This window comes from Coturnix japonica, chromosome 8 (assembly GCF_001577835.2).
Source record: "Coturnix japonica isolate 7356 chromosome 8, Coturnix japonica 2.1, whole genome shotgun sequence".
In the NCBI taxonomy this organism is placed as follows: Eukaryota; Metazoa; Chordata; class Aves; order Galliformes; family Phasianidae; genus Coturnix; species Coturnix japonica.
The window spans coordinates 11,832,028-11,847,213 of record NC_029523.1 but is presented as its reverse complement, the minus strand read 5'-3'; the positions used below and the strand labels follow the sequence as shown (position 1 = coordinate 11,847,213).

General features: G+C 39.6%; 2 protein-coding genes across 7 annotated transcripts in view; both read right to left on the bottom strand.

Moving 5' to 3' along the window:
• The window catches only part of ABCA4 (ATP binding cassette subfamily A member 4), a 63,594-nt gene extending 51,145 nt beyond the window's left edge, over positions 1–12,449 (bottom strand). For 2 of the 3 annotated variants that reach the window (XM_015870010.1, XM_032446110.1), the window contains exons 1-7: positions 11,562–12,449; positions 8,160–8,286; positions 6,449–6,542; positions 4,124–4,217; positions 3,229–3,370; positions 1,194–1,333; positions 47–174 (exon numbers count right to left, since the gene is read on the bottom strand). In XM_015870010.1, coding sequence (XP_015725496.1) covers positions 47–174; positions 1,194–1,333; positions 3,229–3,370; positions 4,124–4,217; positions 6,449–6,514 — 570 coding nt within the window. In that variant the 5' untranslated portion in view covers positions 6,515–6,542; positions 8,160–8,286; positions 11,562–12,449. Of the gene's footprint in view, positions 1–46; positions 175–1,193; positions 1,334–2,851; positions 3,201–3,228; positions 3,371–4,123; positions 4,218–6,448; positions 6,543–8,159; positions 8,287–11,561 lie in introns of those variants that run through there. The other variant, XM_015870012.2, reaches the window with a different exon arrangement.
• A 114-nt stretch (positions 12,450–12,563) lies between these two features.
• Positions 12,564–15,186, bottom strand: part of ARHGAP29 (Rho GTPase activating protein 29) — a 46,706-nt gene continuing 44,083 nt past the window's right edge. For all 4 annotated transcript variants that reach the window (XM_015870018.2, XM_032446111.1, XM_015870017.2 and 1 more), the window contains 2 exons: positions 14,743–14,862; positions 12,564–14,423 (listed from right to left, as the gene is read on the bottom strand). In XM_015870018.2, coding sequence (XP_015725504.1) covers positions 13,525–14,423; positions 14,743–14,862 — 1,019 coding nt within the window. In that variant the 3' untranslated portion in view covers positions 12,564–13,524. The remainder of the gene's footprint in view (positions 14,424–14,742; positions 14,863–15,186) is intronic.

Sequence of the window (15,186 nt, the reverse complement as noted above, 5' to 3'; positions counted from 1 at the left end):
GTCTGTATTCTAGGTAAGTAACTGGTAGCTTTTGTACTCCACCCACCTGTTCAGGTCGCACTTGAGCATTAACAAGCTGGAAAACAACCGTATCAGGGAGGCCAGCATTTTCCAATAAGAAGGAAGTGAGAGTCTCTCCATCTTTTAAAATGTCCAGAATTCTTATTCCTCTTCCTGGATAAAGAAAAGAGTACAGGGATAACTGAAATAATAGGAAGTTAAGGAACATCTCAAATCCTAGCTTAAGCCTGCAAAAATTATATGCTTTGGCTCACATGCTTACCAGTGACCAATGGGGTCCAAAACTACTTTTGAAATCCAGAATAATTTTAATGTTTTTCTAGGGAACGCTTATCAGAAAATACTCAGTGCTACTACACTCCATATTTCACAAAGACGCTTCAGAGTAGGACTTCAGAAATAGAAGTACTGATGACATCCCTAATTGCATTTGAAAGTCTTTGCCTTTTTTCTGCTTTATTTCACATGTTCTGATCAAAGCTAACACTGTTGTTACAGTCACTTCTGCTGGGCCTTGTGTAAATAATTTCAGCCAGCCCTTTACAATTACACTAGTTTATCACTTGTTATTGATAATTTTATCTATTTAACCTGACTCTACAGTTTTTGCAAAAATAGCCCGTTAAAAATCTTTCACAAGTAAAACTTCTAATTTCCCCTTAAGAAGCAGAAACGGTTTACAGTTTAATAGTCATACCAGATTAGGTTAACAGCTATTAAACTAAAGGCCACCAAATCTTCAGATCTTCTCATGCCATCAATTCAAGCATGTTCCTGGCTTTTCTTTCCTCTGTATCGTCCAGTGGTGCTTTCCTACTGCTTTTGCCTCTACTGTAATAACAATTAGTGAAAGCTCTTTGTCCATCTTTTGCTTTGGGTGGTAACATATCCATGTATTTACACTTTGAGCTTTGTTTACAGTTACTTAGGAAGCTGGCTGCAGAATGAAGCCAAATGATTCTCTACCAAACGGGTTTTTTTTTGGTTTTTCTTTCTTTTTTTTTTTTTTTTTAAAGCCACTAGTTAAAGAATTTTAGCTTACCTTCTCAAACAGTCAGAAGAATCACAGCCAAGTGTGAAACACATTAAGATGCTGTTAGTCCCTGCATAATTACTAGATGGATTTCATAAGGCAAAATTCAGTGTCTAATGGGCACAGAAAAAACAATTACCTGCAATTCTTTCAGGATTTGTTCTCATTGTTTCCATAAACTGAGTCATAATGATCAGTTCTTCCCAGACTCTGCCAAGGTCATGGATTTCAGGGGCTTCCAGTAAGAGCTCCTGAGCATCTTTATATACTCTTGCAAGACTGAAAGAAGAAATAGTCATCAGCCTTAAATTATTGTTGGTTGCCTATTAAGAACACTTCATATACACATTTTCAAATTTTACTTTCTCTTTGGTAGGGATGAGGAGAAAAAGTTAATTTGTCTTCATCCTTGAAACTCAAAGCTCAGTTTTCTGATGACAAGAAAGTAATTTCAGATGGTGTGAATTCAGTGAGATTTGGGAATCCACATGGTTCAGAGGGCTACTTGTGTGGCAGAAGGCTGGCCTCTCATACACTTACATTACCACGTGCTACTGGGGAGACAGGACCTTTCCCATGCAGTACTCCATATTTTTGGTGCAAACATGCCCTGGTTATGAGCAGCTTTGGCAGTTAAATGGTCCACTCAGCCCTGCTCAGCTGGATAAGTGACCAGATAAAGAATCCTCCTCCCTCTCTCAGCTCAGAACCTTCTAATGTGACAGTACTTTCAAAACATTTCTTCTAGGAGAAGTGAGAAAACAGCAGTGCCCAATTTTACCTAAGGCAGCTCTTCACTGATTGTTCTTGATTAAGACATACATTTCAAGAAAAGATGCAGTCAGGTCCTGTGTTTATAAAATAAGCATGAAAAAAATCTTACTAGGAACAGAGGTGGTTTAAGCACATCTAGGAACTGAAATGCCACAGGTTTCTTTTCCTTCCATATAACAGAGATAGAATTTGAACAAATACTTGTTAGGAAGCACTGTGTTTCTTTAACAGCTACGCTTTCCATATATGGAATGCTAAGTCACAGTCCACAAGACTTATTTTAGCTTACAGGAAACAGCAAACAGGAAGGACAAAATTCTTTCAGAAAACACAATGTATTTGCTTCCTTTGTAATGCACTGAATTTACTCTGACTCACAAAGGGACAGTTCACTCCGTAATAAGCAACTGAGACAAGCCAGAATATATATATAAAACAGAAACCTTTAACTTCACTTCATGACTGTCTGTATCCTTGAAAGGTTCAGTTGATTATTTTAAATCCAATTCAATAGGAACAAAACACAAAAACCTAAGTTAACATCAAGTAGTGGAATTAAATGCTACTAGAGCTTTGATAGCATTGGCACCACTAAATCAAGAAGTATAATCACTGGATGCTCCAAAGGGAGATTCTGAATTATTTTTTTCCTAACCAGTTTTCACTCTAAGGGTCTTTGTCCACTATATGCTGTCTTTCACAACTCAGCTACAACCAACAATGCAATGAAGCATTTCCACAGCCCTTTTTCAGCAACAGTCCAGAAATTTCCCATTCTCCTGTCTTTATTAATAACCTTAGTATCTGAAAGTTACTATGCTGGTTAAAGTCTCACAAATGTATAGTCAGAACAGGTGCTATATGAGAAGTGGTAGAGCAGATTTTCTCTTGTTATACTTCATCAGAGCCCTCATTCAGAGGGAACAGTTTAACTCATGAGAAAAGAAAGCTTAGGTTTCACGCTAAAAAATATTTATCTTGAAACAGTCAACAAACAGTAGGCAATAAAAAGGATGATTTTACCATATGAATTCATGTTCTGTAGAGACTAGTGCTGAACTCCTTTGGAAAAGGCATCAACCCACCATTATGACCTCCACTCTGTCATTTCTGATCACTGTTGGAACGAAACTGACTTGCTAGAACTGATTTCTTTTTTCCCTTTCAGTAGTTGCTGTTGTCCTAAATGCTCCCCTTTGCCTTTTGCTTGCGACACAGAACAATTCCATAAACTATCCTCAGCACACTGAAGGAAGGAAGATAAAGATACTTCATCCTTTCCCCTCATATTACCCACTAGGTGCCAACAGGTTCAACAGGCGTCAAGGGCAAGCTATCAGCAATTGCTTAGCAAGCCTGCATCATGGTAACCTCCGTCCTAGACACAGAGTTCTGCTTACATGGAATTGTTGTAGTTGGACACAACACCTGGACCCTCTCCTCGGGTTGGGCTGCTGAAACAAGGGTTGTTCATGTTACAGATGATCCCCTGTATCCAGGGCAATGTTCCTGCTGAGGGCATAGCTTTGTTTGGGAAGTGACCTGCAGTATGGAAACAAAAAATTATTATTATGTTTTTTCTAATGCAGTCTGTGTGAACCTTATTACTAGTATGGGCTCCTTTACAAAGACGACAGATGAATAATTTGCATAGGATTTTCAGGAGTAATCTACATTTGGCTAATACAGCTTCCAAAGAGACGAGTGACACAACAACTTTTTGTGTTGATAGAGATAGGGAAATGCTGAATGATTTCAAACATGATATTTTCAGAATTTATTAAAATATTTTTCATATAAAACATTCATAAACAAGGCATCTAAATACCTGGTATATCTAGAATGCAGTAATTATGTAGTCTGTACCCTATCAGTATCAGTATCAGTATCTACACATAAAAACTTCTGAAAGTCACTGATATAAGCAATAAGTTTACTTTCTATTGCAGTTAGTTCTGGCCCTTTTTTTTTACTTTTATTTTTTATTTTATTTTTTTAAAATCAGTAGTTAGCAATTTCTCAACAACAAAATTATTACTATCTACAACTTGAAAGAAACCTGAGACCTTATGTCAAGTTCAGCCATGACGTATCTCAGGAAGGCTTAAGCTTTTATTTCAGTCACAATTAATTTTCTCAATACATGGCTATAATTAACTAAAATGCTTGCAACTGAGCCTGTCTTTTTGCCATTAGAGAATAATACTTGGCAAGCAGGCCCACTGTATCCATCTGAGATGTTCTAGGCATTATCTAGCACAAGACAGAGTATTAAAACATATCTTATGTTCTTACATTCATGTTGGCGATACAGTGGATTAGCTTTCCTCAGCCAGACCAGGACAAGAAATAATGACAGAGGCCATATAAGCTCCACCAGAATACGAAGCTGGGAAAAAAAAAAAAAAAAAAATCTATTCAAAACAAATTTTACAGATAAATCATGCAGAGCCACTAACAGATTAGAGAGCTGATAGTGGCAATGCCCAGTGCAGCACGTGCCCATGATTACCCCTTTCCTGTTCCACCACTTTGAAAGGACATCCAGAAACAGCCAGGATTTCATCAGAGCCCTATGAAGCATCACCATGAACTCAGTGGCTTCTCCACATCTACTAAAGAAATGTTTAAGGATACTGACTGTGATAAAAATACATAGATAGTACTAAGCAGCCAGACAGGCTAGATATAGATCTAAGTAGTTCTTTCACAATGTGGATTGTAAAATACAATAAAACAAGATAAGACAGCAATAGATAAATAGGGATTTTATCCATGCTCTTGCAGTGTTGGCCTCATTAGTAGGCTTTTGGCATAGTGTATGTACCTAAAGGTCAAGACTGAAGCAAAATCCTATATTTCTTAATCTTTACTTTTGTCTCTTTTTATCACCCCTCACTTCAACATTATTCATTTTCTAATACTGGTGGAAGCACATACATTAAAAATTAAGCATCTTATTCAACAATGTGTAAGAGCCCATCCAAGGCTACTTTATTGCCCAGGTCTCTCAATACACTTAGACATCAGTTGCTAGCAATGATGAAAAAGCCAATGGCACTACTTTACTGCAGAGCAACATCCTGACTGGTTTTTCAGGCTGTTTCCTCCACTCCTGTTTTTCAGTTCTATTGCCTCTGTGTGTTTTGGCAGAGGTTTGAAACTACAATCCTTTGATCTTGTGACACAGGCTTTGGGCTCTGAGGATCAGCAATGGGTTTTTTGTGTGCATTTGCATGGCACTTTTTTCCTCAACCTACAAGAGCCAGGACAAACTCTTTTCAAACCTGGGTTGTAGTACAGGTGCAGGAAAACTCTCCCTGCCTTTACTTTCACTTCCACCGTCAGATACAAAATATGCAACAGTAATATGTACAGCAGTGGGTCAAACAAAAAATGGGTCATACGTGAATGTGGGTTTCATTGTTTTTTCTCCTTCTTCAGACTAAGCCATGCAGGGCAAAAGATATTCCACACAATAACTAAGAACAGGATTTTGGAACTGTCCTACTTTTCCCACCGTAGCTCTAATTGTTTTAATTAAGACCAGCTACAATTACAGTAAAAGACTAGAAAGATTTTCACCAGGCAACTGTTTCCTATTTCACTCTCTGTCTCAAGGATTTTTTGTTTGTTTTTTTGTTTGTTTGTTTTTAAACAAATAGAAAAGAAAAATAAAAAATCCCATCACTTAGTAAGTGATGATTGCCTCATATTTTTAAAGTCAGACAAAATCTTGCTAGCAAATGACCAAATGACTAGCCTAGGAAGCCTGTTGTTGAATGCCTGTATGCTGTTGAAGCATAGTTGTACAGTGTTATAAACTGTTCTCAATACCCAACGTGTCTGCAGGGTCTGATTAGCACCAGCCTCCAGCCACTAAACATGATGTCTGGGACAAACGCTGTGCAAATGAACTCAAGAGGGATAAGAACTGGATTACTCAGTTGCTTTTGTGGCAGGTAAAACTGGGTTATTGCTCAGATGGCGGCTCTTGCTCCATTGCCATGAAACAGAAAATCCTCAGACTTCAGTATTACCATCTCTCTGAGCTAACCAACTAGGGAAGGACTGAAGGCTAAAGCAAAAGGAAAGCTTTCATTCAAGTTGGCAAACAATGTGCTGTGTGATGAAAAAGATAAAGAGTGGAATATGGTAGAAAGTTATAGAAAAGTCTGCTCTGAGTGTCACAAGGTCTAGAAGGATTTGAAAGAATTCAAATTACTTCTGATTTTCAATTTGTTTATCATGCTATTCAAGAATATTAAAATTAAACAATTTAATGCGAGTGGTAGAATCTAATGAAATTTGCATGTGGGAGCTGTTGGGCCTGAGGAACAAATGTAAAATTAGGAATCAAATCTCCCTGAGCTGAGCAGCGCCCACGTTTTCCTGAACTAACAAATTATTACTCCCCACAACTGCTCTCCTTTTATATTGTTCTACTTAAACAAACATTTCTCTATGCTTGGTTGGTAAAAACCTGCTTTGTAAATGACACCAAATGAGATTCCAGACACATCTGACTGAAGAATTTGTTATTTTTATAGTCTGATACATGTTCCACTTCATCCAGAGGTCTGTATGGTCCAAAGCTGAAATCCAATAACAAAGTGTTACCTTTTGTCTTTTACGGAGGATCCAGTTCTTCCAGAGTAGAAGTCTGATTTGCCTAAGGAAGCTCATTCTTCTGTATCAGCTGTCCCTGGTTAACCTACAGCAAAGAACACATCAGCATATTTTCAGCCAGCTCTTAAAACTGAGAAAAATAATGGTTTTTTGTTCTTATTTTAAGACTATGTTATCATAGAAATTGGTTCCTGTCAGTGTTTGCCTCACTTAATTTTGCACTTGATATACTATTATACCTTAAAAAAACCCTCTGTCTTCCCTTTGTTTGGAGACTGTTTTCTGTGGCACATTTTATCAGTACCAAAAAACAAGACTTAGGAAAAGCCTTTCTTTCAAATGAATAAGCATCACTAGTGATGGTTCCAGGTATTAACTAGGACTTGCAAGTAATGAAAGCAGTGAAATGTTGCAACAGTCATCAGATTAAATCTGTGCTTTTTAGAACTGGACATTAGTTTACATTATAAATTATAAATTAGTTATGATAAAGACAAAATCAGTCTTTCCATTCAGGCACTAGAAATGCATACTGACTAGCACAGCTTGGAATGGATTTTATACAGACAAACTAATTTTGTTGCAATTTAAAACAAAGCAAGACAACAAAACCAAAAAAATATATATCACATGATCACAGATTTATGTACTTTTAAACAAAAAATCTCCCAGAACATTTTAATGGAGATTTGACAGAATTCATTGCATTGCATTCTTATGTGTAGACTAGAGATAGAGAAAACTAAAATTTAGACACTACCATTCACCTTTTTTTCCTCATTAATTGAGGAAAAGCACATCATACTCTCCAGATATTCACCCAATCCAGAACATTTCTGAGCAATCAACTGTTGGGAGGGCCTATAGTCCAAGAAAAACAAGACTGGCTGATCTTCAAGACAAGACTCTTGCACTGATGTTACAGCAGGTCCTGTATCTGAACAGGCTGATGCCTTCTAAGAACACCCTCACCTGGATACCATCCTATAGTTGACTGCAGGCAGCTCCAGCAAGGAGCACCTTGCTGCAGCCATTAAAGTGTCAGCTGCAGCTCCTTAAGAGCACTCTTGAACCTGTTGCTGTTCTCAAGAACGAATCCCACAGTTAGATAAACAAAACAGTTCTGTTCCAGCTCCTCTTACTCTCCTCTAAACCCCAGACGCTCTGCAATCTTTTTACAGTTTCTGTGAAAAGAAATACAAGCCTTCATATCAAGGCCATAAAAAATCTGCACTCTGTCAATGACGTGGCACCTCCATTTCTTCCTCTTGGCTCATCAATAAACTATCCACTATATTTCTTGTATCTCACAAGAGATTCTTCATAGTGCACAGTCCCTGTGCTGTTCTTAATGTACAACATACCTGTATTATCCTCTAACTTTCAATACGATTGTTAGCAAAAAGAATAATTGCAGTGTAAGGCCATAAACGGGATTAGAATTGCCAGCATGTCTGTTAACACTTGTCCTAGAAAACCTAGATATTTTTCCTGATAAATTTCAGATTCTGTAGCAAGACAATAAATAAGGAGTAACTCATTTCCAATCCAGAAATATTCTTTCCTACTTGGGCATTACACAAGGGGACTAACACAGAAATATATGGTCAGGGTTTAACCTCTACTAATTTATGTGGAATAAAACACTATAACGAAGTAATGGAGTAAGTTCATGATAAAACAAAACAAAACAAAATAGTACCTAGAAACTGTGCACTGAGAATTCCACATGGGCTCAGCTTCTGAAGTGACTAGTCGTGGTGAAGGTACATCTTTATTCTTAAAGGCAGCAGCATTCTGCCCACAGTCCCAGTGGTGACTTGAAACAACTGCAATTAAGAACAATACAGGCACTTAAAAGAAATTCAGTTACAAAAAAAATGAAGTTTAATAACAAAGATATTAATACCTCTCCTAGAACAGGAAAAACCCCACACTTATGAACTCATTCAGCTTTTCAGAAGGTAATCCAAATCAAGAGACTGCTAATATTCAGAATGGCACACATTTGCTGCTTGAAGATAACAGGTTTAAGGGATGTGATTTATACCCATGACATATATAAATCTATGTTTTATTAATTCTGCCTTTGCAGGAACTGGCTCTCCTTCCAGTGGGCTCAGTGTAGGGGTCTACAAAAACCACTAGGTGTTCTATCCTATGGAATACTAATACTACAGAAGAATGATTTGTGGTATATATTCAGAAAAAAAAAAAAAAGGTACATACACTGTTGACTGAAGTAAAAGAATTAGTTATATCAGTCACTGACACTAGTTCTACTACACTGCTCAATAAAGCTGAATGCTGATTTTAATTCAGTAGAAATAAATTGGATTTAGTCTAATTTCTCCCTGCTCAATCCTAAAATCTCTAGAACAACACCAGAAGAAAGAAGTAAGGGATTAAAAAAAAAAAAAAAAAGTAACAACTAAGTCATAATAAAGGGCCTTCTCTTTCTTCTTTTTCTGGCTTTTGAACTTCAGCAAGCAAATACAGTGACAACTTTTATAGCCTGGACATTTTTGCTGGATAGCATGTACCATGGTGTTACAGCTGGTACCATAGAAAGATGTCCGTGTAAGGAATTATTTCTAAGCTAATAATAAAGCAGATGACAGTAACTATGTAAATGAGATACTTCTGTATTGCATCTCATGTTAGGTAAGAGGAAGGCCTAACAACAAATCAGTTTCAAATTTCAGCTGACTGCCAACAACAACCAATAGTTCCTTCTGGCTTAACCCCAGAGGTTCCCCAGAACATTCCTTTTCTCCAGGCAGTCAGCAGCAGTTAGCAAAGGGTGCTCTTACTCTGCTTACACTGCATCTGTCTCACCTTATTATCAGAAGCTGACAAGAAGCTGAAGAAGAGAGAATCTCTCTTACCTACAGCAAGTTCCTGCTTTTGGCAGAAAAGTACCCCTGACCTCTGGTGGTACTGAAGCACCAGACTTGCTCTGGTAACATCACTGTCAGGTTAAGAATAGCTCAGTGTGCAATTAATTCTTTAATTGTTTAACATGACAAGTAGGCACTGGGCTCTATATCTTTTCATGCAGATTCTTTCAGCTGTATGCCTGCAGATACAGGCTTAGAGAAGATACCACTCTTTCCCACTGCTTAGAACCTAGTTCACTGGAATGTCAGTCCTTTCTTTGAGCTCTATTTGTTTCATTAAGGTGGCACAAATATATATTTTCTATTAGAAAGCGTTGTAGAGACCAGGAACACCTTCAGGGCTTACTATACAAATCAGAAGTGCAGTACCCCACACATTTTTACAAATGACTCTGACAAAATAAACACTGTTGCTGAACTTGTCATTAAAGGCAGGGGAAGCCCATTCCTGCAATGCCTGTACAAGACTATCCAGTTAAGGTAGTTCAGAACATTCTTCATGGGTCATTGCTCTCTAGGAACTGACAGAGTGTGACACAAAAGTAACCATTTCCACAACTACTGGAGAAAAAGTCTCTTCGTGTCTTACTATTCAATGTTTTCTAGAGCTTCCAAAATGCCAGCAAGCTGCAAAGTCACACAGAAATACAGTAAGCTAAATACAACCTGGCCATACACGTGTTCTAACGCATCTCTGGAGTTGTACTCAGAGAGCTTTCCAGCAAGAGCTGTCCTACCTCAACTAACATTTACCATATGGAGTTACATGTTAGGATTAAACGATGCATTGCACATCTCTAACACACACTGCCTTTAAGTGGTATCTGCTTATGATCAGACTCGGCAGCAAGCAAAAGCACTGTGTTTACTAAGCCAAGTTTGGTTGTGCAGCAAGTTATAAACAACATCCCTAGTAAACACAGCAGTAGAGATTTCTCTTTAAGAAAAGATTTCTTTAAAATTATTAGCAATTACCACAAAGACAGCTTTGAATACACATGTACATGAGCACATGTACATTCAGTTATCCTAAACTCCTGTGGAAAACCCAAGTGGAAAGCTGCTCATATTTATTCCTGATGTGCTTCAGATAAAGCATGACTTGAAGGACAAGGACACACAGTTGGGTCATGTGGGTCAATTTCTTTTTATAGCAGCTAGTGAAAGAATTACTGAGAGACAAAGGAAGTGGGTGCTGACAGTTGAACACACGGCAAAGAACAAGATGCACAGAAATCAGTGTACAAAAACTGGAAGAAATTGTACTGCTGTACTCATAAGGCTACAGACAGAATAACTTCAGAAGTACTGGCAAGAAATCAGAGGGAAGCCAAGTAAACTTCCTTTTGAAAGACACGTATTTCTAAGAATCAAAGATGATAATAATCTAACAGATTCCTCTCTATTTCAAAACAAGCAAACGTGGTACCTTAAGTAAGTCCTGTGACACACAGGCTTAGCAGTGGACTAATTACCCCTATCTACACAAGGCATACCGTGGTTAAACAATCCCACACAGCACACCAGGCACAATCTCGGAAGGAATGCTTTCTACATCTGCCATAATCCGATTTACTCACGTAGACACTCAGCTACCAACCAGGAGCTGAGGAGGGAGTTTTTTTTTCCCCTCCTGCTGCGCAATGCATTTCCACGCTGACATGTTTAAATAAAACAGCTTTATTTGTAAGCATCAGAAACCCCCTACTTTGCTAATGAAAAATAAAAATGACTTGTCCCATTTTCCCAACAGTTACTCTGCTTCCATTGATGAGCACACCATGGCCTGACAAAAGCACAGCTGTAGAGCAGAACAGCAAGAGCTAAGAGCCCAGTGCCCAGACGTGGTGCCCACACGGTACTTCAGGTGAGCTCCAGCACTGTGGTATGAAGAAATATTAATGGCTGCAGCACATCTCAGTGCAGCCTCACACCAAACCAGCCAGGTGTGCATGCTCTGGGATCCCTGTACTCTGTGCACCAGAGCAGCATGTAGAGCAGTCACTTAAAGAAATATAAACGTGATCTAAACTAAAATATAGCGAACACACACTGGCAGCACCTACAAAACGGCTCTTGTAAGCCTTCGGATGACCCAGTTAGGCCTCTACTAGTAAAGTCAATTAATTCATGGATTTGCAAGAATAACAAGGACTTCTTAAACACAAGCAATAAAAACTGGAAACTTCACCCCAAAAGCTTACCTTGTGTGAGCACTGCTGGGAGAGCAAGCGAGGTTTCTGAAGGAACGCTCAGCTGGGCTGCAAAGCAATGTCAGCTCTCAGCGTAAGGAGCTTGGCTTAATCCTGTGCTTGGTGCAGAGCAGCGCGATCCACAACTTCAGCAGTTCCTGAACAAAAATCCTCCCTCGGTGTTGCAGTGAGCAGCACCAGCACAATGCTCTGTCCGCTCACAAGCCGATACTCCGCTAAGATTGTTCCTCAGACGAGAACAAACCTCGCCTTTGGAAAGATGCCGTCGGAAGGGCAGCTCTGGTGGCTTTTTAGGGGCCCCGCTAAACAAACAGCTGTCACGGCTAATTAGGTCAGGGAATTACGGAGATTTTGCTCTGCCAAAGCTTTAAGAGGGATGAGGCAGTGCAGAACGACTCCAGAAAATCTCATTACCGAGCAAACAGGAGCGGAGGTTTCCCCTCAGGCAGGACGGGGGTCGCTCACAGACTGCGAGCCGCCACCTGGGCAGGTGGCAGCGATTAGTCGCGCAGAGGCGATTAGAAACAACACCTGTGGAAATTTGCATCAGAACCGAAACGAACAGGGGCCATTAGGAACAGCTGCAATCAAAAGGAAAGAATTAAAGCCCACGTCCTTCCCTCGGAGCTCACGGCCCTCACGTCCCTCACGCCTCGCGCCCCTCGGGGCAGGAAGGACGGCAATGGAAGGAGCCCCCTGCAGCCGGAGCACCACGCACGGCTCCAGCACAGCCCTCAGCGGGCACAGCTTAACACTGGAACAGGTGATTCTGCAGGTTGCTGAGAGCCCCTTTGGTTCTCACCTTTAGGAAGTGCAATGCTGAAATAACGGTGCTGCACAGCATCTGACCAGCGGCCCGTTAATAGCAATCTTCTTAAGGGAAGCGTGCCCGCCCCCAAAGAGATACAGAGTATTTACCATTGCAAAGGCACACTGTCTGTGTTTTAATAAATTAGAAGGTACCCAGATACAGAAACCATAGAGTCACTGAAATGTTAACAAGTTAATGTATTTCAAAGCAAATATAACAGTGTACACGTAAAAACCATTTAATACAAAGTGAAAACCATTAGATGCGCTTACTGCTGTAGATTTTTGGTTATTTCCAGGTCTCTTGCTGAAAGTCGGAAGCCATGCTCTTCATTTCAGTCACACCAGCTTAACGTGGAACTGATCTATAGCAAGCAAACCGCTGCCATTTTGGCCTGCTGGGGAAGACAGCACCGCTCAGCTGAGTCTCCCCACAAGGGCACCCATACACAACGCACCGTGCACATTTGTCCCACTCACTAAGCTACACAAGAAACCAGATGTGGCTCAATTGCTGCTTCTGAATGGTGAAGCTCAGTAAGTGCATCCTTGCTGTACAAAAAATAATATATTAAAGTGACAACATAGAGAACTGGCAACAGATGACCACGTCTGCCTAAATATACACATATGATACATAATTATGGGCCATGCTGGCCAGTATGCAAGTCTGTTCAGGAGCAAAGCCTTAATTGCACGGATTAGAAAACTGAACAAATGCTTTTATAGAGCAAAGCAGGAGCTTTGGTTTATGCTTAAGACAGTGAATATCAGGCCTTCAATTTTTATTAATAAGGTCTATTATGAAAATAGGTCATTTCATAGCTACATGTGATAGTCTTTCCTCTACAGTTAAGCACTTCATTCCATACAATGAAATGAAGCTCTATATATCTTATTCAGTGAATCCATTTGCCGTATCTAGACTGGGAATGCAATAAATCTTTATGAAAATCCACTGAACTACAAGAGAAAATTTGACTCATTACCAGCACAATTCCACACCCCTCATCCCCCCATGTTTAAAAGGCAGCATATATAAAAAAATAACTCCCATATGGCACAAAAGTAGGATTCTCAAGGAAAAGTGAAGCTTCCCCGGCAAGATCAACACGTTGCATTCGGTCCAAGAGGAATTTGCACCCTATACGAAGTGAGCTTCCCTGTGTTCTAACTCTTGGATCCTTTTTGGCCTTAGTCTCTGGTACACTGGCTTCAGATCTGTGGAGTGAGTATCCTCTGCGCCGGTTTTTTGTTCATTTGTGCTTTGTCCAGGAATGCCCGATGGAAGCGCAGAGCTCCTACCCAGTTTCACAGTATCCTGCTGAAGCACAGAGCTAGCACTGGTTGATGCACAAGTTTTAGCTTGTTCTACTGAACTCTGTTCACTTTGTTTAGGTTTGTTAGAAGGCGGTTTATAAAATGTCCCTGGGGGTGGTTGCAGCGTTCTTGGTGCCCTGAAGGCAGCAAGAGGATGGGCACTGGTACTGTTCCCATCTGTTGCTGTCCTTCCTGACCTGACAGAAAGAGAATATGGCTTACTAGGTATAATGGCATTAGTTGAATTATTACTACATGATGAAGATAAGGCACCTGCAGTTCCGCTCTCAAGTGCTCGGTTCTCCTGGGGAACATTTGTCACAATCATTGCTGTCCTTGCTGTAATATCATACTGTTTATATTGCTTGTCCCAGGTTTTTTGCAGCATCTGAGTGTCACAACAAGAAAGTCTGCAGAATGTATTGACAGCAGGGAGTGCCTTAGCTTCTGAAACTTCTTCAATAGTAGGGCTTCTGCCAAGCTGATCTGAACTTACAGCTCCTGCATTTCGTGAATTTCTCTCATTCAAAACACAAGGAGGAAGTATCCTGTCCACAGGTAAGCTCACAGGGCGAATAGCTGGTTTTGTCCTTGGAACCCGCAACGGAACTTTGGTAATTTGACGATTAGGTTTTGCAGGAAACAAGTTAACTTTACAGCTCTCTTCACCTGCAGAAGTAAATGAATGACTGTCTTTCTCTGAAGCCGGACTCACAGCATCACCTAGAAACACATAAATAGATGTTACTGGAGTCTTCAGAATTTTTACAAACAGAATGCAAGCTTCACCACTGACCCCCTCACAGCTGGTACAGTAATGGGATAACAGTTTTTAGGTCTATCCTGTACTCATTACTAGAGTATCCCACAATAGCCAAATTTTAGCATTTCAATAACGTTAAAACAGATAATGTACAGATGTGACCAAGGAGAAAGAAATCAGGAAGAAGCACGCTGTATTATTTTCTCTTGCTAGTGCTTTACTACTCCTATTTATTTTTCATTTTTAAGATTTTAACACTTCTGGATTTTGGCACTATACCTGGCTCTTTTGGAGCAGAAATATGAATGTCCAAAATGTTGGTAGCTGATGACTCCAGTAGAGAATTATTCTTTCCAGAGGCCTCTGATTTAGTTCCACCAAGTTGCGGTGAAGGATGTTCTGTTTGACAACAGTCAAAACACATTAATTACTCAGTATTGGTCCATAGCACCATAGTAGAATGCAGAAAACCAGAGTCACCTCAAGTTTATTTATTTTGTTTCAAGAGAAATCACTACTCACTGCCGTGCTCTCTTAACAAATACTTTAAACTGATTCTCTAAACACTTTTTTTTTTTAAACCAAAAGCCCTTAAAAGATGTAATTCTCCTGTTATGAAAACACACACTGTATCAAGCAGCAACAAGCAATTTTTAGACAATACTTACTAAACTGAAGAACAGCAAATACTATGACCTGATTAAACAAGACTGCTAATTATTT